Consider the following 25332-nt stretch of genomic DNA (forward strand, 5'->3'; position numbering starts at 1 on the left):
CAAAAACTTATGCCGAGCGGTCACTCCAGTGGGCAGCACTGAATCTACGGCTGTCCTGCGCAGGGAGCAATGCCCGGCGCGCTCTGGCCCCTGCGCCCATCAGCGGGGCGCTAGCAAAGGGCTGGGCCACCCCCGGCGCCCCTGCCCCGCCGGGAACGGCCGCCGCCCGCGCCCGCGTCCCCGCCCCGCCGGCCCGCGTCCCCGCCCCCTGCCGCCGCGCACGCCCCAGGCGCGCGGGGGCGCGGGGGAGGCGGTGGCCCGCGGGGCTCCGCGACCCTTTATAGCGGGGCGTGCGGGGGCCGCGCGCTGTCACCACGCGGCGGAGGGAGCGGCTGGACGACCTGGGCGCCGAGGCCGCGCGCCCCGCGCCCTCCGCGCCCCCCGCCCCGGCGCCGCGCCCCCGCCTGGCGCTCGGTCCCGCGCGCGCCGTCGGGTTCCCCTTGCGGCCGCCAGCGCCTCGCCCCGACCGTGCCCTCTGCGCCCCCGGGGTCCCCGCGCGCGGCGCCCAGCGTCCCCGCTGCGCCCCCCGGAGTCCCCGCTGCGCCCCCGGGGTCCCCGCTGCGCCCCCGCTGCGCCCCGGGGTCTCCGCGCCCGGCGCCCGGCATGCTGCGCCCGCTGCTGCTGGCCGCGCTGTGCCTGGCGGGCCGGCCGGGCCCCGGCGCCGGGTGCCAGCTGCCGTCCGAGTGGCGCCCGCTGAGCGAGGGCTGCCGCGCCGAGCTGGCCGAGACCATCGTGTACGCGCGGGTGCTGGCGCTGCACCCCGAGGCGCCCGGCCGCTACAACGGGCTGCCGTGGCAGGACGCGGCGGGCGCCGCGGGGCTGCTGTACGCGGCCGAGCTGGAGCTGCTGTGCGACCAGGCGTGGGGCAGCATGCTCGAGGTGCCCGCCGGCTCCACGCTCAACCTCTCGGGCCTGGGCTACTTCTCGTGCCACTCGCACACCGTGGTCCCGGACGCCGCGTACTTCTTCTTCCTCAGGTGAGCCGGGCGCGTCGCCAGCCGGGGCGCCCCCACCCCCAGGTCGCCCCACACAACCTGGGGACCCCAGGCTCAGGGGACTTGCGTAAAACACGGGGACAGATCTCCCTTCTTAGGACACAGAGGGGCGTTGCAGCCAAAAGCGCCAAGTGGTTTCCAGCAATCCACTTGACTCTTTTTAAAAAACAAGCTTGGGTGGGAGCAGCTTGGGAGGGCGAATCAAACCCTGGTGGGGATCGTGGCTCTGCCCTCCCACCTGCTTGGTTTTGAGCAAGTTGTTCACACACCCCAGTATCCTCTTCGTCACGAGCTGAGCGAGGGGTTGGCTGAGGCGAAGGCCCTTTAAGCCCTCCAAGGGCGGGTGCCGCAGAGGCGAGTAAGTCCTGTCCCCCCCCCCCCCCCATCCTCTTAAAGAGCAAGATGGGAATGGCCTGGGGCGCAGCCTGCTGTTCCGGACCTGCACCCTCTCCACCAGCGCTCGGCAGACCTGAGCCAGGTCATTCAGAGGAAGACAGGCACGCGGGGAGGGGGTTCTGTCTGCCGTGAAGAGGCTGATGGGAACCAGGCAGGCGACACCCTCTGATGGAGAGCCCTGGGGCCCTGCGGGTTCCAGGAAGGCTGACCTGTCCTCAGGATGCAATCACCTGCCCGGGAAGGTGCCTGTCGTTCCACCCAAGTATGAGCTAAAGAAGGGCAGGTGGGACCCTAAATTCATGGGTTGTCTCCCGCTGAATTAGGAGAGCGATGGAGAGCAATTAGGAAACAGAGTCCAACGTATAGAGCAAGCCAGACAGGGAGAGAGTTAAAGCAACAATGGGGCTGTCCCAACGCCTCTGACCTCTGGTCCGCAGACTCGCTTCTAGCTCTTGAGGTCCACATCCCTCTGAGAAAACAACAGTGAGTTCCCCAGAGGGGTGTTCATAGGCTCATGGCAACACGTGTTTTCCATATTCAAGCCAGAATATCTAAGTTTAGAATCTGTGTCCTGCTTTGTGTTGGCTTGAGTGGTTTAGCTAGCTTAAGATGAATTTTCTTGTAAATTGTTGGAGAAGCATAGTTTCTAAAAAAAGTGTCAGCAAGGGTGATAGAGAAACTCAACTCAGATTTCTCATATTTTGATTGAGGGAAATTCCTGAGAACCAGGCTATAAAAGTACTCAACAATTGAACCTTTTTTTTTTCCCCCAAAGAAAAGGAGCCCACTTCAGCAGACATTAGTTGTATTTTTTTTTTTTTGTCTTTCTGATTCTGTCATGAAATACAGTTTTGTCCAGTGCCTCTGTGGTGTTCAGCCAACTCTTTTGTCTTTTGCTCTGACATGTTTACAAAAAGTTAGGGCAGAACCGCAGAGGCAAACAGTAGTCTGACAGATCCCCATTTCACAGTGCTGATCTGCCCTGAAGTGAGTTAGCAAGTACATACAAATCATTCCTTCTCTGTTACACTGAGACACGTGGGGGCAGGCAGAGGCTCTGCTCAGCATCACCCAGAAGGTGACAGGGGGTCCCACGAGCAACTCTGCGTGCCCCCCCGTGGGCTGAGCTGGGCCTTGAACCTCTGCCTTTTCCTGAGTCTTGATCTTTACAGCAAGCTCTTCTCACGGGCTCTGTGAAAACAGCATCTACTTTTGAAGCTGCACTCCCTCTGTGCCAAGTTCTTTGTTTCTTTATATACATTTTCTAATGCAATTTTGAAACACCATAAGAAGTGGGTGCTATCATAAATCTGTTTTACACACTGGGATGGCGAGGCTTGGAGGATTTAGGACATTCGTTTCAAGTGATCCAGAAGATAAATGGCAGGGGCAGGACTTGAACCCAGGTTTTACAACTGGCCTTCCTTTTAGTAAGGACAAAGAATGAGCTTCTTATGAGAAGACAAGACCCTTGGGAGACTTGGGAGACACACACACACAAATGCATGCACGCATACACAGATGCATGTACACACACATGCACATGTGCACACACAAATCTGCACGAGTGTGGACATCTGCACACACACAGGTATGCACATGCACAGGTAAACACACAAATGCATGCATGCACACACAGGCACATGTACACACACACGCACATGTGCACACACAAATCTGCACGATATGGACATCACACATACACACACAGGTACACACCCGCACAGGTACGCACACACGGTTTCCTCTGCTTCACCCACACTCTTCTTTTTGAAAACTTCAAAAATAGACTCATGTAGCGTGAGGTAGAGAAGTACTTGTTCTCTAATGAGAACCCAAGGAGACGTGGCCGTGGAAGGGACAGACTGTCGCTCTTCTGTGGCTCGTGGTTGACGCCAGCCCTCTTCACGGGGCGCAGGCGACATCTCTGCCTTTTCTCTCATTCCCAATAGGATGGATGAAAATTATAACCTTCTGCCTCATGGAGTCAATTTCCAAGATGCCATCTTTCCAGACACTCAGGAGAACCGAAGGATGTTTTCCAGCCTCTTCCAGTTTTCAAACTGTTCTCAAGGGCAGCAGCTGGCGACGTTTTCCAGTGACTGGGAGGTCCAGGAAGACAATCGGGTAAGGGCTGGCTGTGCTGTGTGCCACAGCAGACTGGCAGAGGGGCAGCATCTGGTGGGAGTTCTGTGGCCAGAGGAATCGGGACTGCTCTTGCAGATGTCCAGAGCATTGTTCCTTCTTCTCTCTCTCCCTCCTTCCCTTTCCCCTCCCCTCCTTTGTCCTCCGCCCCTCCCAGCAGTTAAAAACCACTGCCTCAGACGCCTGTTGATATGATTTTTTCACAAGTGAGGGAACAAGAGGGATGGCGGTTGGCACACATGCCTCAGTGTCTTCTTCTGTAAAACGGGGACCATTCTAGTGCACCTCCCACACAGAGGTGATGCAGAATGATTACATGTGCCAAAAATGTAAGTCTGTGCAGCCCCTGGCCCGGTGCTCCACGGACTGAGCCCTTGATCAGCCACCACGGGGATCGTTTCTGTCATTATTGACAGCATAAAGCTCTAGGAGATTTAACCATGCCTGCTAAACCCTAACCCTAGCCTTCACTCCTAACCCTAACCCCTAAACCTTCACCCTCAACCTAACTGCTCAGCTCTAAACCCTAACCCTAATTGCTAAACCCTAAGCCTAACCTTAACTGTAACTGCTAAACCTTAACTCTAACTCCAACCCCCACCCCTAACCCTAAGCCCTAAGCCCTGACCCCAACCCCTAACCCCTAACCCTAGCCCTACAAAGTGGCACAAGATGGCACAGGGTGGCCAAGATGTATAAAAGTTTCGGGATTATTTGGAGGTACAAAAATGTAAACAGGATCTCCCTATCTGGAGCGGATGCTGGAGTCACGGGGAATCTTTGAGGATGGTTACTTTTCCCCAAAGCCACGGCATCGCCGCAGCCCAGTTCATATGATGGCAGGGCCAGGGCAGTCTAGGCCGATGGTGGGGTCCACCCCTCCCAGTCCCCATCAGAGTCCTTTTTAGGGCCATGTGACAGACCACCCAGGAGTTCCCATGTCGGGGCGTGGCTGTCGCATGGAATAAGAACCTTTGTCGGGTCCGTGAGCCAGTTCGCCCATAGTAGAAGGCTCCGTTCTGGCATGTGACATACTGGCATGTGACATACTGGAGGGAAGTGGCCTTCTCTTGTCTGGTGGGTGGCCCAGGGCAGCTGCCTTGCTTTTCCAGCCTCTTGGCTTCAGGTCTCCCTGGCACCGGGAGGTCTTCTCCATCTTTGGCACCCGGCTGCTCCTGCAATGGGCAGTTATTCCTTCTAATGGCTTGGACATTTCCGGGAGACCCTGTCCTTAGGCTCACCCTCATGACAGCAATCCAGACTCCTCTAACCCAGATTTGCCAGAATTTTCTGAGCCCTCGTTGTACATTTTGCTCCCGACACAGTTCCAAGCACCTGTTTGGGGTTTTTGTTTTCTCTTCTGAATCTGTACCCTGCCCGCTCCGTACCGAATTGAAAGCATCGGGTCTAAGCATGGGTATCCCAAGCCGGTGTATCCCTATGGAATCTTTTTAGGGTTAGCCCTTTGGTTTCGCTGTTGCGGAAGCTTTGCTTGTAGGACTAGACCCTGGGTAAAAATAGATTTATATCAAGAGAGCAGACATTATTCCAAAACTACTTTTCAGTTTTGGGCTAAATAACTCATTAGCCCCATGGTCGCATAGTGAAGTGATTAACATTTCCCTGAAATTAGATTTTTCATCATTTGAAAACAATGTGAGAACCCATGGAGAATCGTTTCAGTGTGAATGCAGTTCTGTTTCTGTCATTCAGATGTTGATTCTGGGAAGAATTCCTTTTTTCCTTCCCACCCTGACCTCTTAGATTTAAAAAAAAAAGTGCACGTGCTACATTGCTTTGAGGATGCATCAAAAACTTTAGGGTAGGAAAGTAATTGTTCCAGATTGCTAAAATGGTACGTCGCCAAATTGAGAAGATGCCCCACATTCTTCAACTCCTCTCCTTCGTTTATTCTCCCCCCCTGCCCACTTTGAGAGGTTTTGCATCAGAGCTAAATTAAATTAGCAATTCAAGTTTCCTTTCAAACTAAAATGGCATTAATTTTAAAGAATCGCATGATACTCCCTGAGTATTTTTAGGTACTTTGGAGTAAATTGAGAATCTCAGAGTTAGAGAAGGAATTACTGACGATTCCTTGCTCCCTTCTTCAAACGACGCTAACAATTCCTTGCCTCTTTTTGGGTAAGCATCGAGTCATCTAACCTGCCCAGGATCAGTGTATCACGTAGGTCCAAAGCAGTGGATAGTTTTCCTGCGCGGAGTTCCGCCACCTCTCGTGTCCCACCTCTCGTCCCACCGTGGGACGAGAAGATCTGTTCAGGTGTCCTTTTTATCCCAGGGGGAGAGGCGGAAGTGGCTCTTGTTAATCAGAGCACGCTGACCCTCTGCGTGCCTTGAATCCAAATACCACGGCCTGGCCCCTGCGCAGAGGCCTTTCTTGTACCCCGTGCGTGTCTTAGATGACGGATCCTGCGGGCGTGTTGGCGAGGGCTTGTGCCTCCTCCGTCGACGCGCCCGGCTTCTGTTCAGCTCATCCCATGGCTGTGACCAGCAGGCACCCCGCGTTCTCTTCTCCCCCAATCCTTCTAGCTTTCTCGGTCTCAGCGGACCCCAGGACCAAGCCAGAGGTTAAGACATGGAACAGGGGACATGCTGATGCGGGAAGACATTTGGGGTGCGCCCCCAGGGTGATGGTCCCTGGTCCTCAGCAGGGAAATCCTCCCACTGCCCAGCCCCTCCAGGGCCCCTCCAGGCTGGGGCTTCCTACCTGCACCGCCTGGTCTTGCTGTCACCGGCTGCCACAGAGCTGGCAGTGCTTCTGAGGGCTCAGCGCCGCCTGGGCCGCGTCGTGGTGCTAAAGGGACCTCGGGGAGCGTCCACCCCAGTTCCTGGCGGCCAGAGGCATTGCTCCCTCCTCGCTTGCTCCCTTGCTGGGAGAGCGTAACGGTCAAAACAGCAGTTGGACACTGTCCCCTCTGTCAGGGCTGTCCCCTGAGCTCAGGCCCGGGCTGACCCCCACCCACCTCGGTAGTGCAGTGCGATGGGGTCGAGAGAGGCTGTGAACGGGCCAGCAGCCGGTGTATCTTTTTTCCCTTTTGGAGCCAGGGAGAGCGCCGGGGAGACGGGGTGGGGGGGTCGGGGTCTTTCTCCAGCTGCTTAGAAGGTGCGTGCAGCTCCCATCAGGAGGCCTGGGTCAGCTCCGCCGTGGCACAGGAGGACGCTGGCAGGCCCCTTAGCGCCTCTCGACGTTAGTTTTCCTGTCTATAAAGAGGGGTCCTGGCTGAACTGGCTAACAGAGCTGTAAGGTCCTGGTCGAGCACCCGCCTGGCAGCGCTCTGTGGACGGTAAAGAGTGGCGTATTCAAAGGGGTGCAGAGGCAAAGTTCCAGAACTCTGCTGGCTTCCGTAGGGGTATTCATTCGGGGTAAATCTTACAGTACAAGGCCGTAACAGGACGACTTGAGGCACCGTAAGAGGCGCCCCCTCCCCAGCGTCAGCTGCACGCGTCGCAGCATGATGGCGGCTGCCTCCTGGGCCTTCACCCCCCCTGGCCCGCCTCCCCCTCCCGGGCCCTTCCCCCCTCCTGGCCCGCCTCCCCCTCCCGGCCCCTCCCCCCTCCTGGCCTGCCTCCCCCTCCTGGGCCCTCCCCCCCCCCTGGCCCGCCTCCCCCTCCTGGGCCCTCCCCCCTTCCTGGCCCACCTCCCCCTCCCGGGCCCTCCCCCCTTCCTGGCCCGCCTCTCCCTCCCGGGCCCTCCTCCCTCCTGGCCCGCCTCCCCCTCCCAGGCCTTCCCCCCCTCCTGGCCCGCCTCTCCCTCCCGGGCCCTCCCCCCCTCCTGGCCCGCCTCCCCCTCCCGGGCCCTCCCCCCCTCCTGGCCCGCCTCCCCCTCCTGGGCCCTCCCCCCTTCCTGGCCCGCCTCCCCCTCCCAGGCCCTCCCCCCCTCCTGGCCCGCCTCTCCCTCCCGGGCCCTCCCCCCCTCCTGGCCCGCCTCTCCCTCCCTGGCCTTCCCCCCCTCCCGGGCCCGCCTCCCCCTCCGGCGCCCCGGGGCCCAGCGTCTTCGGGCCTCGTGCTCAGGGGACCCTGCAGGCTCCTGCCTCCTGCCGTGGGGCTCGTTTCCTTCCAGGCCTTCTAGGTCAGTCTCCGCTGCTCTGCCCTCTTCGCGCCAGCCTTCTCCTTTCCGTTGCACGGCAGGACGATGAACGACAGAGCTCCCTCTGTGTGTCTGTCCCTCATCCGAGCGTCTGTTTGTTTTGGGCCCAGCGAGGGGGTGTGTCCATCGACGTAGCCAAATCAAGAGCCCCAGTCTTCACAGGTGATCGAATCAAAGACCCCTCAGCAGAGTTCAGTGCCGGCGAAGGGTGTCCCAGCCAGAGGCGACGTTAACAAACGTCATCTTTCTCTTTTTGGGATTCATAAAACAATCTCAAACTGCCACAAGTGGTATGAGGATGTATTGCTGTAAATTGATCAGTATAAATATTATTTTAAAAAATACACATTTTTGAAATTAAAGCCTTCCTGCTGCTTCCTGGGGGGGGGCCCAGAGCACCGCGTGGCGGCGGCAGTGGCAGCTGGGGTCTGCGATGGGGACAGGGAAGCTGAAGGGGAGCTGTCAGGCCTGAGCTCACCCGTTCCATAGAATTTACTTAGTTTAGTGTGGGGAGCACTTCTATTTAAAAAAAAGTTTATTGAATTATAAACAGGTAGCACAGTTGTATTAACATGGACTCCAAAATCTAAAAGTATCAAATGGCATTGAGTAGAGTTCCTCTCCCGACTTTGACCCCCGTCTGCCAGTTCCCATTCACTTTCCAAGCAAGTAACCACTGTTATAAGTTTCTTGTGTAAACATTCAGGATATGTTTTTTGTCAGCTAAGTAAATCCAGTGGTCATTAGTCACCCTCTTTTTGGACGCAAGTGGCGGTCCACCATGGGTACTGTGCTATCTTGCTTTATTCACAGATGAAGAACTTTCTAAATCAATGCATGTAAAGTTGCCTTATTATTTTAAATAGCTGCATAGTATTCCATGGTATTGATGTATCATAAGATGTTTAATCAGCCTCCTGTTAAGGGGTAATCAGGTTGTTTCCAACACTTTGCTGTTACAGGCAGTCCTGAATTGCATGACCTTATATATACCTGATTTATAAGGAATAGCGGAGTCGAAACCTTAGCAAATATTTATTGGGGAACCAGGTTCTGTGCCTCGACACTAAGGTTTCTGTGGTGAGCCACGTACAAACTCCCGGCTCCCATAAAGCTTAGAGTCCTAGGGTTGGAGAGTGACATAATCAAAAGATCACATGAATGTCTCTGTAGATTGAAATGAAAATAAATGCTCCAAAGGAAACAAAGATCTGACCGAGACCTGGGGCTGAAGAAAGCGTTCTCAGAGGACCTGGTAAATGAAGGATGACAGGGGATCCTAGTTCCATTTGGGGTTAGAGATTATAGCTATCCAGAGAAAGGAAGAAATCCTTGCAAAGGCCCTGGGGTGGAGGGTGCAGGGCGCCTTTGAGGAAAGGAAAGCAACCCCCGGTGGCTGGAGCAAAGAGGGAGAGTGGGGAAGATGAGGCAGGAGAGCGTTAGGCCCTGGGCAGGCCGTGCAGGGGTTTATAGAGCTGGGTGAGAACTTGGTCTTTATTCTGAAGTCAAGGGCTGAGAGTGTTCAAAATGGGCGAGTAATGAGCAGAGCCAATTGAGCGATTTAGGTAAGATGAGGAGTGAGAAGTGACCGCTCCCCGTTGGCAGCCTAAATGAGGGCAGTGGCCATAGAGTAAGCAAGGCACAATCCGGTGGTGGTGCGGGAGTGGGGCAAGAGGACATGAGGGTATTGAGGTAGACAACTCTCCTGAGGCTTGGCCACGGATGGTTTAATGCAGATGAAGCCGCAGGTGAAGGGGACAGAAGGTCGAGGGAGGGTTTTGCTGTGCGGTATTTAAACGTGGCAGCCATCTTGTTCAAACCATCTTTTTTTTTTAAGACTTATTTATTTCTCTCCCCCACACCCCCTGTTCCCCCCGTTGTCTGCTCTCTGTGTCTATTCGCTGAGTGTTCTTCTGTGTCTGCTTGTATTCTCATTGGGCAGCCCCAGGAACCGATCCTGGGACCTTCTGGAATGGGAGAGAGGCGATTACTCTCTTGCGCCACCTCAGCTCCCTGTTCTGCTACGTCTTCTTATTTTCTCTCTTGTGTGTCTCTTGTTGCGTCATCTTGCTGCACCAGCTCTCCGCGTTCGGCCAGCACTCCTACATGGGATGGCTTTCCCATGCTGGGAGGCATTCCCACGCAGGGCGGCACTCCCGCACGGGGCAGCATTCCTGCGTGGGCCAGCTCACTGCGTGGGCCCACTTGCCCTCACCAGGAGGCCCTGAGCATTGAACCCTGGATCTCCTATATGGTAGACAGGAGCCCAGTTTGTTGAGGCACATCCGTTTCCCTCAAACCATATTGATTCCCACTCTTTAGACACTGTATGCCCAAACAGAATAAGTTACCCGAGGGCAGGGATATCTGTTTACTTGGTACATTTTTATGGGTCTTACACCTTTGTTAAATTAATGGTGTCTCTCACCTAGAGGACTCTGAGGACTAAGAAAGTAGAGGCTTTCTTTCTCTCCTTTTTACTTTAAAAATGAATTTTTAAACTTAGATACAGGAAATTTCATTCTTTTTTAGGTACAGTTCTGTGAGTTTTGACAAATGCATAGGTTTGCATAACCCCAATCAAGATGGAGAACAGTCTATCCTTGCAAGATACCCTCTTTGTGCTACCCTTTTGCAGTCAAACCCTTCCCCACCCAAAACTGGCAACCTCTTTAGTTTTGTCTTTTCCAGAAATGGAATCATACAGTATGTTGCATTTGAAGTTTGGCTTCACTTGAGATTAATCCACATTGTACACATCAATAGATCACTCCTTTTCATTGCTGAATTGTATTCCCTTGTACAAATGTACCGCAATTTCATTTATCCACTCACCAATGGAAGAGTATTTGGCTTGTTTACAGTTCTTGACTACTGGAACTGTTATGAAAATTCATGTACAGGTTTTTTTTGGTAAACGTGAATTTTTTTTCCTTGAGTAAATACCTCAGAATGGGATTGGCTGGGTCGTATAGTAAGTGTATGTTTAACTTTGTAAGAAACTCTCATCAGCATGTGGCATTGTCAGATTTTGTTTTTTTAAATTTGAACATTCTAATAGGTGTGTAGTTGTATCTCATTGTGTTTTCTTTCCTCCGAGGGATATAACTGTTTTAGAAAATATTTTTATTTTGGAAACATATACAACATAAAGTTTTCCATTTTTATATCTTTCAAATATACGATTCGGTGGTTTTAATGACATTCACAAAGTTGTGCTACATCATCACCATGTTACCAAAACTTTTTCAACACCCCATTAAGCAGTGACTCCTCATCTGCCCCCTCTTCCCAGCCCCAGGTAACCTGTTAATTTGGTAATCTACTTTCTGTCTCTTTGAATTTGCATAGTCTAGGTATTTCATGTACGTGGAAGCAGACTCTGTTTGTCCTTTTGTGTCTGGATTATTTCACTCAACATGGTGTAGATATTCTTCGCTTTCCTGATAATGTCCTTTGATGAGAAGTTTTACATTTTGTAGTTTTATCCATTTTGTTGTTGTTGTTGCTTGTGATTTTGGTGCCATCTTTAAGAATCCACTGCCTGATGCAAGGTCCTGAAGATAGTCCCCTATGTTTTCTTTAAGAGTTTAATGGTTTTAGTTCTTATATTTCAGTCATTGATGCATTTTTAATTTTTGTGTATAGTGTGAGGGTAGGGGTCAAATTTCATTATTTTGCATGTGAATATGCAATTTTCCCAACATCGTTTGTTGAAGAGACTAATTTTTTTCTATTGAGTGGACTTGGCACCCTCGTCCAATATCAATTAGCTAAAAGATGTGTGGATTTATTTATTTTTCAACACTTTTAAAAATTAAAGTTAATAGATCACAAAGAATGTTACATTAAAAAACATAAGAGGTTCCCATATAACCTACTCCCCACCCCCCACCCCCATCATTTTTGTAAATTGTATTTTTTGGAAGATATATACATCTCAAAAAATGTTACATTAAAAAACATAAGAGGTTCCCATATAGCCCCCAACTCCCCACCCCACTCCTCCCACACCAACGACCTCCCCCATCATTGTGGCACACACATTGTACTCGGTGAACATATTTCGGAGCACTGCTGCACCACATGGATAATAGTTTACTCTGTAGTTCACACTCTCCCCCAGTACATTCAGTGAGTTATGGTAGGATATATAAAGTCCAGCATCTGACCCTGCAATATCATTTAGGACAACTCCAAGTCCCAAAATGCCCCACATCACATTTCTTCTTCCCTCTCCCTGTCCTCAGCAACTACTGTGGCCACTTTCTCCACCTCAATGCTACAATTTCTTCTATTATATGTCACAATGTTTTTATAGTAGAATATCAGTAAGTCCACTCTAATCCATATTTTATTCCTCCATTCTGTGGACCCTGGGATGTTGATGTCCATTCTACCTCTATATCAAGAGGGGGCTTAGATTCCACATTGATGATGGATGTAATTCTTCTGCTTGTAGTTATAGGCATTCTTGATTCCCTGGTGTGGTGGTTGACCATCTTCACCTCCCTGTTAGCTGACCTGGGTAAGTCCAATGAACTGGAGAGTAGGAGTTGCAACTCTGCTGAGGCTCAGAGCTCAGCTGCCACATGGGCAGTCCAGAGATTCAAGTCCCCTCAGTATGCACCATCCCTGGAGCCAAGCACAGGTTCAGTAAAAGTGACAGAAGAGGCCTGTGTAGAAAGGTCACCTCTGAGTCCAGCTCCATCACACTCAGGAGAACAAATTCCAAAGTAGGGCCCAGAACTCAAAATCCATCTGCCATTACCATATACCCTGTGGGTCTCCATAGCCTTCAGGAGAACCAGTACCTAGGGTTGTATCTACTTTGACTTTTTCTGGGATCCTTCTGAGGCGTGTGTAAGCGCAACCCCTCTGATGACCTCCCAACTCCTTTTTCGAAGCCTCTTAGCCATATAAACTCATTTGTCTTTGCTATTTCCCCCTTTTATTCCAGGTCAAAAAGAAGTTTTTAACACATGATCCTACATGTAGGCTGAGATAGTCTGCTGGTCTGAGTTGACCCTTTTATTCAAGGCCTCTTTCTAGTTGCATCACCAGCTAGTGATTGGTAGTAATCCCTTGGTACCAGGGAAGCTCGTCCCTGGGAGTCATGTCCCATGCTGGGGGAAAGGTAATGCATTTACATGCTGAATTTTGCTTAGAGAGTGGCCACATTTGAGCAACATGGAGGCTCTCAGAAGGTAATTCTTAGGCACCCTGCATCTCTAGGCCTAGTTCATATTTCATGCACACAGGCTCATAAGCATAGTCATTAGTATCAAGGCTCTTTATTGGACCATCCTTCTTTGTTGGTCTTTGCCATTGCACTTGGGGGATTATTGCTCTTCCATTGGGGAATGTGACAGAGCTCTTCTGGGTAGGAATTCAGACCTCCCTCAGTTGATGTTTGTAACTGTAACTACTATGAAAATACCTAACATATATCAAAACATTTTTATGTCCCCTATATACATGCTCTGGAGAACTTCCTCCCATCCATGTGCCCCCCTTCAATAACACCCCACACCAGTGTTCCTCCCCTACCATAGTTGAACCTCACTGTGGTCCAAAATTTCTTCAACAATGAAGCCCAATATAATGCCTGGATTTCTTTTTGAAGTATTCCATTTGTCAATATGTCTGTCTTTACATTGTTACCACACTCTTTTGTTTATGGCAACTTTGTAATAAGTTTTGAAAGCAGGAAATGTGAGTAGCCTAACTGTCTTTTTCAAGACAGTTTTGGCTAATCAGGGCCCCTTGCCTCTCCTTAAGAATTTGATAATTGGCTTTTCCATTTCTGCAAAGAAGGTTTTTGGAATTTTGATTGGGATTTTGTTGAATCTAAATTGCTTTGGTTGGTATTGATATCTTAACAATATTAAGTCTTCCAATCCATGGACATGGGATGTCTTTTCATTTATTTATGTCTTTAATTTCTTTCAACAGTGATTTTCAGCTTTCCATGTACAGGTATTTTACATCCTTGGTTAAATTTATTCCTAGATATTTTATTTTAGGTCCTATTCACTGTGGTTTAAATATCCATTTCTCTAATGTCTGATGATGTTGAGTGTCTTTTTATTGCTTTTTTGCCATCCTTGAATTTTTTTTTGTTGAAGTGTCTATTCTTTTGCCCAGTTTAAAGTTTTGTTTTTGCTGTTGTCTTTATATTCTGGGTACAGAGGTCCTTTGTCAGATATTTTCAAATATTTTCTCCCAGCTTGTGACTTATCTTTCTATTCTCCTAACAGGGTCTTTCACAAAGAAAGAGTTTAACATTTTTGTAAAGTACAACCTATCAAAAACGTGGTTGTGCTTTTGGTGCCATTTCTAAAAATTCTTTGTCATACCCCAAAACATAAAGATTTTTCTCCTATTTTTTTTCCTAAATGATTATGAATTTTGTATTTTATGTGTAGGCCTATGATACACGTTGAGTTAATTTTTGTAGAAGGTGTGAAGTATATATAGGTTGGGGTTCTTTTACTTTTTCCATATGGATGGTTTTCTTGGAATTTATCTTCTTGAGTTTGCTGGGTTTCTTGTATCTGTAAATTAGGTTTTTCATACAATTTGGGAAGTTCTCAGCCATTATTTTTTCTGTACCCAACTCTTTTTCCTCTCCTTCTGGGACTATAATGACATGAAATGTTAGATTTTTAAAATATTGTCTCCCACAGGTGCCTGAGGCTCATTCATTTTATTTCTTATTTTTATATTCTCTGTAATTTTTCTTGATCCAAGTCCACTTTCTCTTTTCTGTGCCATCTCCATTATGCTATTCAGCTCATCTGGTGACTGAACATTTTGATATTGTATTTTCCAGTTCAAAATTTCCATTTGGGATTTTTAATGGATTCTATTGTTCTGCTGGAAATTTATACTGTTCTATTTATTTCAAGAGTATTCACTATTCAGCCCACCCTTTGGTCAGGTCCTCATCACCTCTGATTGTTCAGATTTTAAGAGTCCTCAGGTAGGTGCTTTATTATGTTCAAAGATTTTACTTGTAATCAGCAGAAGTCAAGCTACTGTGAAATTGGTGGTTACCAGAAGTTGAGGCTCTTACTAGGCTGTTAAGGACATCTGGCCAAGCTTGGGTAGAAAATGCAGCAGGAAGGCGTAAAGTATTGGCTTTATATTCTGATGATCTGAAAGCAAATGGGAATGAGAGTGAGGAATTGTAGTTTTACAATTGAGGTTGGAGCTCCAAATGGATCAAGAAAATCAGACATTTAGTTCATCCAGATTTTCCACAAATAGCCCTGGAAGTGTTCTATTTATTTATTAATTTTTTTCATTAGTGTGGTACATTCATTGCATTTTATAAGGACATTTTGGAGCATTGGTACATAGCATCAATTATAGTTGATGTTGTAGTTTACACTTTCACCCCATCCATTCAGTGAGTTATGCTAGGATATATAATGTCTTACTTCTGTCCCTGCAATATCATTGAGGACATCTCCAAGATCTGAAAATGCCCCCATACCACACCTCTTTTTCCCTCTCCCTGCCTTGAGCAACTCCCACAGCCACTGTCTCCACATCAATGATATAATTTCTTCCATTGCTAGAGTCACAATAATTCTATTGTAGAATACCAGTAAGTCCACTCTAATCCATATTATATTCATCCTGAGGACCCCAGGATGGCAGTGTCCACTACACCTCTAAATCGAGAGGGGTTTAGATCCCACATGACTGATGGATGGAATTCTTCTGCTTGCAGCTGTAGACTCTCTCAGTTCTCTGGTGTGGTGGTTGACCATTCTAACCTCCCTGTTAGCTGACCTGGGTAAGTCCAATGAACTAGAGAGTAGGTGTTGCAACACTGCTGAGGCTCAGGGTCCAGCTGGCACATAGACAGTCCAGAGATTCAAGTCTCCTGAGTATTCACCAACCCCATTGCCAACCATATGTTCAGTAAAAGTGATAGAAGAAGCATGCCTAGAGAGATCACATCTGAGTCCAACTCCGTCACTCTCAGGGGCATAAATTCCAAAGTAGGGCCCACTGGCAAGGCCCTGAAGTCCAGAGCCATCTGTCATGACTGTAGGACCTGGGTGTCTCTGTTGCCCTCAGGAGCACCACTACTTGGGGTTGTATCTACTTTGGCTGTCTCTGAGATCCTGCTGAGATCTCAGCAGGGGTGAGGGGTGCGTAAGCGTGACCCCTCTGATGACCTCCCAACTCATTTTGAAGTCTCTTAGCCATACAAACTCATTTGTCTTTACCATTTCTTCCTTTTATTCAAGATTTGTTTCTAGTTGCATCACCAGCTGGTGCTTGGTAGTCATCCCTCAGTGCCAGGAAGTCTCATCCCTGGGAGTCATGTCCCATGCCGGGGGGAATGTAATACATTTACATGCTGGGTTTGGCTTAGAGAGTGGCCACATTTGAGCAACATGGAGGCTCTCAGGAGGTAACTCTTAGGCACCCTGCAGCTCTAGGCCTAGTTGAAATTTCAAGCATACAGGCTCATAAGCATAGTCATCATTATCAAATGCTCATCACTGGACCATCCTTCTTCACTGGTCTTTGCCCTTGTACTTGGCGGATTGTTGCCGCTCCATTGGGGAGTGCAAAAGAGTTCCCCCGGAATAGGAATTCAGCGCTCCCTCAGTTATGTGAAACTCTATGCACTGTGTCAATACCCAACGAACATCTGAACATATCTATATACCCTATATGCATTCTCTGGAGAACTCCCTCCCACCCATGCATGCCCCATCAGTGACACCTCCCATCAATGCTTTTCCCCTGCCATAGTTGAATCCTTCTGTGATCCAAACCTTCTTCAAAAATGAATATTGCCAAATTCAATTAATAGGAAAATGAAATAGTAATGATAGATTTAAAGAGTAGAAATAGAATTCATAGTTTAGAAAAACTAAAAGTAAAAAATAAATTGGTGTATTAAAAAAATGAAAAATATCATAATTTTTTTTTTGATATTTTGCCTTTCAGTGCTGTAATAGCTGTTGCTCTATATGTACAGTGGCAAGGTAATCTCTTCCATGTCTTCCTCAGTGTGTATGTACATCCTTTTTTATTTTTTAGTATGTCTTCAAAAAAGTTTTAGGTCACAGTAAAGTCGTATATACACTATAGGGAACTCCTGTATCCCCAACATCAAACCCTTACCCTCTTTCCCCAGCAATGATCTTTTTACATGTGGATGTTGCATTTGTTGCAACTGATGTACAGATATTGAAACATAGCTACTAACCATGGTTCCATTATGGTTTACATTACAGTTTACATTTTAGACTATACACTTCTATAAGTTTTTGGTGATATTTAACACGGCCTGTATCCATCATTGCAGGATTATGCAGAACACCTCCATTGCCCCCCCAGTTACCCCCTTTTCCAACTATTCTATTCCTCCCTCCCCTCCCCTCAGGGCCTTCAGTGACAATCAAGCTTCACTGTTTGAAGGACAAGATTCATATATACTTACAACAATGCTGAGGGCCTGACACACTACTCTGTCCTCCCCCTTTGGGAGCCACCCATGCTCTCGAGAGACACCCTCCCCTCTGTTTGAGTTCATCAGGCTTCCGCAGGATGGGGTCATAACACCTTCCCACTAATTGTATGGGTCTCCACCCTCTGATATAACACACTATGACAAGATGAGCACTCACACACTCCCTAGAAGCCTGCCAGGGGCACCCTGTGCCAGATGCCCCCTGTCAAGCACCTTAAACCAGTAACCCTTCCTTATTATATTTTCTAAAGAGTTTTCTCAACTTTATAGTTTGAATCACATACCCGGCAACCTCCCATGTTCACTTGCTCCCCCCAGCCCTCCTCCCAATTCCATGGACTATGAGACCCATTCTCCCAACTCTAGCCCCCCTGAAGCCTGCAAAGCCTCATCCAATAGTATCCTTATGCCCTCGTCTTATCCCTTAACTGCACAACTACTTACCTCCACTTTGTCATAGATTTTGCCCGTGTGGGTGTTGGCTTACACCCTTCTTCTCCCCCGCTATTTCCTGTAAAGCTATCTTCCAGTCTCTAGCTCTCTGAGACAGCATGAGTTGTTTAATTCATATCAGAGAGATCATGTAGTATTTGTCCTTGCTTGCTTCACTCAACATAAGGTCCTCAAGATTCACCCATGTTATCCCATTTGTTAGTACTGTATTCCTTCTTATAGCTGATTAGTATTCCATTGTATGAATATACCACATTTCATTTATCCATTCATCTGTTGATGTGCATTTGGGTTGATTCCAACTTTTGGCAATAGTGAATAATGCCGGTATGAACATTGGTGTGCCTGTATCTATTTGTGTCCTTGTTTTCAGTTCTTCTGGGTATATACCCAGCTGTGGAAATGCTGCATCATATGGTAAATCTATAACTAGTTTTTTGAGGAACAGCCAAACTGTCCTCCAGAATGGCTGGATCCTTCTATATTCCCACCAGCAGTGGATGAGGGTCCCCATTCCTCTGCAAACTCTCCAACACTTGTAGTCCTCTGATTTTTTTAATAGCTGCCAGTCTAAGGGGTATAAGATGATATCTCATTGTAGTTTTGATTTGTATTTCCCTAATAGCTAATGGTATTGAGCATCTTTTCTTGCACTTTTTAGCCATTTGTATTTCGTCTTTGGAGAAGCATCTGTTCAAGTCTCTTGCCCATTTTTAAAATGGATTGTCTTATTTTTGAGATATAGGATTTCTTTATATATGCTGGATATTAGGCTACTACCAGATATGTGGTTACCAAATATTTTCTCTATTGGGTAGGCTGTCTTTTCACTTTCTTGATAAACTACTTTGAGGTGCAAAGACTTTAATTTTGAGGAGGTCCCATTTATGTTTTTCCTTTCACTGCTCATGCTTTGGGTGTGAAGTTCATGAAGCCATTTCCTATTACAAGGTCCTGTAGATGCTTCCCTACATTATCTTCCAAGGTCTTTATGGTCTTGGCTCTTATATTTAGATCTTTGATCCATCTTGAGTTGATTTTTGTATAAGGGAAGTATTTTATTTAAAGGTATCCCTGGAAGTATGTCTAAGAGATCATTTGTTCAAAAACAAAGATAGTCATCCCTGAGTGATGGAGGAGTTAACGTCAGTTTAACAAGTATCTCACTGCCTGTTAAATGTTCCTTTTTCTGTAGTTATTGTTCTTTGGTACTACACCAAAAAAGTGTCAGTTTCTTAAAAGTTAGTTGTAATGTAAAATCTGAAATCATCAATGAACTTTCTGTATTCCCATATTAAAATCCATTGGTCTATCTTGCACTTTGAATAGATCTTTCACCCATGTATGATTTTGTAACATTATGCATTGGCCATTTGGAAGGTATTAGTTTACTGGGTTCTACAGATCTTCCCAATGTTCACACATTTAATTATATGGTATCCAAAATCCAATTCATTAAGACCATCATTGATTGCATCAAGAACACTTTTAAGAATTAGGAAGCTGTTAAGTTTGCTGTGGCAAGTTTCCTAAAATTGAAATTTTTGTTTGCAAGCTTAAATTTTATCATTGACAACAAATACTGCCCGTTGTTTTCCTTGAAGTGGCAGCTTAGTGTTATTCACTTTCTTGAATATTTCTATCATATACACAAATCTGAGTAACTGCAGTTGGTCTGTCATCCATTCTTTTGAGTAAAAATGGCACTAGTTCAGCTCAGAACTCAGATAGTCACGGAAGTGATTCCTGAAGATAATCATCTTTCTTGGGATGTAGCAGAAGTGCTTTTTTGTGGGCGTCCCATCATTTTACACCAAGCATTTAAAACATGTGTACTTGAAGGCCCACAGTCAATAAAAATTAATGATTTCTACTGCTTCATCAAGGTCATTGGTGAATGAAACTGGCTTTCTTTATCTGTCGGCACATGGCAGTGAGGAACACGTGACAACTGGTACAGTTTGGTACCACGAAGGGGCCAGCAGTTTTACTCACTTTGCCTTTGCACCAGCAGTGTTCATGAGAACAGTTTTGATCTCATGGACAAGTTAATTACAACTTCTACATACATTAACCTCAGTACCCCTTCCCAGCCCTCATCCTGTCTCCTAATAGCCTATATGCTATGTTTTAACTCCATGTGCGTATTCTTTGTATTTAGTTCTTATTAGTGAGACATGCAATATTTGTCCTTTTGTGACTGGCTTGCTTTACTTAATGTAATGTCTTCAGGGTTCATCCATATAATCACGTGTCCCAATTTCCTTTCTTCTTACTGCAGTATAGTATTCCATAGTATGTATATGCCACATTTTATCCATTCTTTAGTTGATGGACCCTTGGGTTGTTTCCATCTTTTGGCAATTGTGAACAATGCCACTATGAACAACGGTGTAGAAATATCTGTCCACATGACAGTTTTCAGTTCTTCTGGATGTATTCCCATAGAGAAATTGCTGGATCATATGGCAGTTGTACTTTTAGCTTACTGAGGAACTGCCAAACTGTCTTCCACAATAGCTGTACCATTTTACATTCCTACCAACAGGGAAGCAGTGTTCCTATTTCTTCACATTTCTCCAGCAGTTATTTTTTTCTGTTTTTTAAAAAAACTTTTATAATGGCCATTCTTTGTGGTGTGTGATGATACCTCATTATCATTTTGATTTCGTTTTTCTAATAGCTAGTAATAGGGAACATTTTTTCATGTACTTTTTGGCCATTTGTATTTCCTCTTTGGAGAAATATCTATGTAAGTCTTTTGCACATTTTTAAATTGGATTGCTTGCTCTTTTATTGTTGAGTTGTGTGATCTCTTTATATAGAATTGGATATGTGTTTTCCAAATACTTTCTCCCATTGAGTGGGCTGCCTTTTCACCTTCTTGATGAAGTTCTGTGAATCACAAAAGTGTTAAAGCTTAAGTTGGTCCCATTTATCCATGTTTTCTCTTTTTTTTAAAGATTTATTTTTTATTTATTTCTCTCCCCTTCCCTCCCTCCCATTGTCTGCTCTCTGTGTCCATTTGCTGTGTGTGTGCTGCTTCTATTCTTATCAGCGGTACTGGGAATCTGTGTCTCTTTCTGTTGCGTCATCTTGCTGTGTCAGCTCTCCGTGTGTGTGGCACCATTCCTGGGCAGGCTGCACTTTCTTTCATGCTGGATGGCTCTCCTTACGGGGTACACTCCTTGCGCTTGGGGCTCCCCTACATGGGGGACACCCTTGCGTGGCACAGCACTCCTTGTGTGCATCAGCACTGCTCATGGGCCAGCTCCACACAGGTCAAGGAGGCCCAGGGTTTGAACCATGGACCTCCCATATGGTAGGCGGATGCCCTATTCATTGGGCCAAGTCTGCCTCCCCTATCCATGTTTTCTTTCATTGCTCATGCTTTTGGTGTAAGGTTTAAGAATGTACCACCTACCTCCAGGTCTTGAAGATGTTTCCCTACATTTTCTTCTAGGAGCTTTATGGTTCTTGTTTTCATATTTAGGTTTTTGATCCACTTTTGAGTTATTTTTGTATAAGATGTGAGATAGGGGTCCTCCTTTCTTTAGCTATGGACATCCAATTCTCCCAGCAACATCTGTTGAATAGATTCCTCTGCCCAAGCTGAGTGGGTTGGATAGGCAAAAATCACCTGAAATAAGAGCAAGGCCTAGAGCAGCAGGATGCCTAAGAGTTACCTCCTGAGAGCCTCTGTGTTGCTCAAGTGTGGCAAGTCTTGAAGACAAACTCAGCATGTAAATTAGTTGCCTTCCCCCCAGTGTGGGACATGACTCCCAGGGATGAGCCTCCCTGGTGCCGAGGGATTACTACCAAGTACCAGCTGATGATGTAACTAGAAAATGACCTTGAATAAAAGGGTCAACTCAGACCAGCAGAATATCTCAGTCTACTTATAATACCAGGAGTTAAAAATGCTTTTTGACCTGAATAAATGGGGAAATGGAAAGGACAAATGAGTTTATATGGCTATGAGTCTCCAAAAAGAGCCGGGAGGTTATCAGAGGGGTTGCCCTTATGCACACCTGAGCAGAGTCCCAGAGACAGCTAAAGTAGATACAACCCCAGGTATTGGTTCTTCTGAGGGCTACAGAGACCCATAGGTTCTGTGGTCATGGCAGATGGAGTTCAGTGCCATGTCAGTTGGCCCTACTTTGGAGTTTGTGTTTCTGTGAGATGGAGCTGGACTCAGATGTGATCTTTGTTCACAAGCCTCTCCTGTTACTTCTACTGGAACTGTAGTTGGTGCTGGGGTTTAATATATACCCAGGGGACCTGAATCTCTGGACTGACCATGTAATAACCAGGCCCTGAGCCTCAACAGACTTCAGCTCCTATACTCTGGTTTATTTTTTTTTATTTTTATTTATTTTTTTATTTATTTTTTTTTTAAAGATTTATTTATTTATTTATTTAATTCCCCCCCCTCCCCTGGTTGTCTGTTCTTGGTGTCTATTTGCTGCGTCTTGTTTCTTTATCCGCTTCTGTTGTCGTCAGCGGCATGAGAAGTGTGGGCGGCGCCATTCCTGGGCAGGCTGCGCTTTCTTTTCACGCTGGGCGGCTCTCCTTACCGGCGCACTCCTTGTGCGTGGGGCTCCCCCAGGCGGGGGACACCCTTGCGTGGTGGCACGGCACTCCTTGTGCGTGGGGCTCCCCCACGCGGGGGACACCCTTGCGTGGCACGGCACTCCTTGTGCGCATTGGCACTGCACATGGCCAGCTCCACACGGGTCAAGGAGGCCCGGGGTTTGAACCGCGGACTTCCCATATGGTAGACGGACGCCCTAACCACTGGGCCAAAGTCCGTTTCCCTATACTCTGGTTTATTGGACTTACCCCACTCAGCTAACATGGAGGTGAAGAAGGTCAACCATCACACCAGGGAGCCAAGAGTGCCTACAACTGAAAGCAGGAGGATTGCATCCAGCATCCATGTGGATTCTAAGCCCCCTCTTGATATAGATGTGGAGTGGACACAACCATCCCAAGGTCCACAGGATGGAGGAATAGAGTATGGATTAGAGTAGACTTACTGATATTCTATTCATGAACTATTGTGATTAGTAATCGAAGAAAATGTGGCATTGGTGTGGAGAAAGTGGCCATTGTGGCTACTGGGGATAGGGAGTGGGAGGAAGAGATGAGATGTTGGGGCGTTTTCGGGACTTGGACTTGTCCTGGGTGGTGCTGCAGGGACAGTTACTGGACACTGTATGTCCTCCCATGACCCACTGGGTGGACTGTGGGAGAGTGTGGGCTATGGTGTGGACCATTGACCATGAGGTGCAGCGGTGCTCAGAGATGTATTCACCAAATGCAATGAATGTCTCATGATGATGAAGGATGTTGTTGTTATGGGGGAGGAGTGGGGTGAGGGGGGTGGAGGATATATGGGGACCTCATATTTTTTTAATGTAATATTAAAAAAATAAAGACCAAAAAAAGGGGGGGGGGGGAAGAAAAAGAAAAAAAAAATCACTTGACCATAGACATGAGGGTCTGTTTCTGAACCATTAATTAGTTCCATTGGTCTATGTTTCTATCGTTAATGCCAGTATCCTGCTGTTTTTACCACTGTAGCTAAGGAATATGATTTAAAGTCCAAAAGTGAGAGTCCTCCAACTTTGCTCTTCCTTTTTAAGATGTTTCTGGCTGTTTGGGGGCCCTTTACCCTTCCAAATAAATTTGATAATTGCATTTTCCATTTCTTTAAAAAGTGTTGGTGGAATTTTTATTGGGATTGTATTGAATCTTTGTATCAGTTTGGGTAGAATTGACAACTTAATGATATTTAGTCTTTGAATCCATGAGCACAGAATGTTCTTCCATTTATTTAGGCCTTTTGTTATTTCTTTTAGCAGTGCTTTGTAGTTTTCTGAATACAAGTGCTTTACAACCTTGGTTAAGTTTATTCCTAAATATTTGAGTCTTTTAGTTGCTATTGTAAATGGAATTTTTTTTCTTGACTTCCTCCTCAGATTGCACATCACTAGTGTATAGAAACACTACTGATTTTTGCATATTAATCTTGTATCTTGCTACTGTGCTGAAATTGTTTATTAGCTCTAGCAACTTTGTTTTAGATTTTCCAGGATTTTTTAGGTATAGGATCATATCATCTGTGAATAGTGCAAATTTTACTTCTTTCTTCCATTTTTCTTGCCTAACTGCTCTAGCTAGAACCTCTAGCACTATACTCAACAACAGTGGTGAAAGTGAGAATCCTTGTCTTGTTCCTGATCTCCATGGGAAAGCTTTCAGTTCTTTCACCATTGATTACAATGTTAGCTGTGAGTTTTTCATATATGTTGAGAGTTTCCTTCAGTTCCTATCTTTTGTAGTATTTTTATCCAAAAAGAATACAGTATTTGACAGATGCCTTTCCTGTGTCAATTAATAGGATTATATATTTTTCTTCTTTGATTTACTAATGTGGTGTATTGTGCTGATTGTTTTACTTGCGTTGAACCACTTTTGCATGCCTAGTATAAAACCCACTTGATCATGATGAGTAATTCTTATAATATGTTCCTGGATTCAATTAGCAAGTGTTTTTTTGAGGATTTTTGCATCCATATTCATTAAGGAAATGGGTCTATAATTTTCTTTTTTGTAATATTTTTATCTAGCTTCGATATTAGGGTGATATTGGCTTCATAAAATGAGTGTGATAGTGTTCCTTCTTATTCAATTTTTTGGGAAGACCTTGAGTAAGATTGGTATTGTATCTTCTTTGAATGCTTGCTACAACTCACATGTGAAACCATCTGGTTCTGGGCTTTTCATTTTGGGGAGTTGTTTGATGACTGTTTCAATCTCTTTATTTGTGACTGGTTTTTTGAGGTCATCTGTTTCTTCTAGAGTCACTGTAGGTGGTTCCTACATTCCTAGGAATTTTTCTGTTTTATCTACATTGTCTAGTTTGTTGATGTATAGTTGTTCATAGTATACTCATATGATCTCTTTTATTTCTGTGGGGTCAGTAGTAATGTCCCTGTGTTCATTTTTTATTTTATTTATTTGCATTGTCTCTCTTTTTTCTTTTGTCAGTCTAGCTATTGGTTTCTTAATTTTGTTAATCTTCATGAAGAACCAACTTTTGGCTTTGTTAATTTTCTTTCTATTTTTTTTTTTTTTTTTTATTCTCAATTTATTTTTGCTCTGATCTTTGTTATTTTATTCCTTCTGCTTGCTTTGGGAGTAGTTTGTTGTTCATCTTCTAGTTCCTGTAGCCATGTGGTTAGGTCATTGATTTTAGCTCTTTCTTCTTCTTTTAAGGTTCATTTTATTTATTTATTTCTACCCCTCCCCTGTTTGTGCTTGCTGTCTGCTCTCTGTGTCTGTTCATTGTGTGCTCTCTGTGTCTGCTTGTATTCTTTTTAGGAGGCACCAGGAACTGAACCCAGGACCTCCTGTGTGGGAGGAAGGTGCTCAATTGCTTGAGCCACATCTCCTCCCTGCTTGTTGTGTCTCCTTGTTGTGTCTTGTCATTGCATCACCTCCTTATGTCATCTTGTTGCATCCTCTTGTTGCATCACTCGCTGCACCAGCCCATCATGTCAGCTTGCTGTTTTGCTTGTCTTCTTTAGGAGGGACTGGGAACTGAACTGGGCCCTCCCATGTGGTAGGCAGACACCCAACTGCTTGGCCCATATCCACTTCCCTCTTCTTTTTCCCCATCTCCCTCCTGCTGTTTTTGCTGCCTGTGTCCATTTGCTCTGTGA

At 46.4% G+C, this 25332-nt stretch overlaps 1 protein-coding gene across 1 annotated transcript in view; it reads left to right on the forward strand.

The window, feature by feature from the left end:
* Positions 1 to 282: 282 nt before the first annotated feature.
* Positions 283 to 25332, forward strand: part of CCDC3 (coiled-coil domain containing 3) — a 111742-nt gene continuing 86692 nt past the window's right edge. The window contains exons 1-2 of the mRNA XM_058282397.2: positions 283 to 977; positions 3344 to 3518. Coding sequence (XP_058138380.1) covers positions 604 to 977; positions 3344 to 3518 — 549 coding nt within the window. The 5' untranslated portion in view covers positions 283 to 603. The remainder of the gene's footprint in view (positions 978 to 3343; positions 3519 to 25332) is intronic.

The sequence above is a fragment of the Dasypus novemcinctus genome, chromosome 20, assembly GCF_030445035.2.
Source record: "Dasypus novemcinctus isolate mDasNov1 chromosome 20, mDasNov1.1.hap2, whole genome shotgun sequence".
Lineage (NCBI taxonomy): Eukaryota > Metazoa > Chordata > Mammalia > Cingulata > Dasypodidae > Dasypus > Dasypus novemcinctus.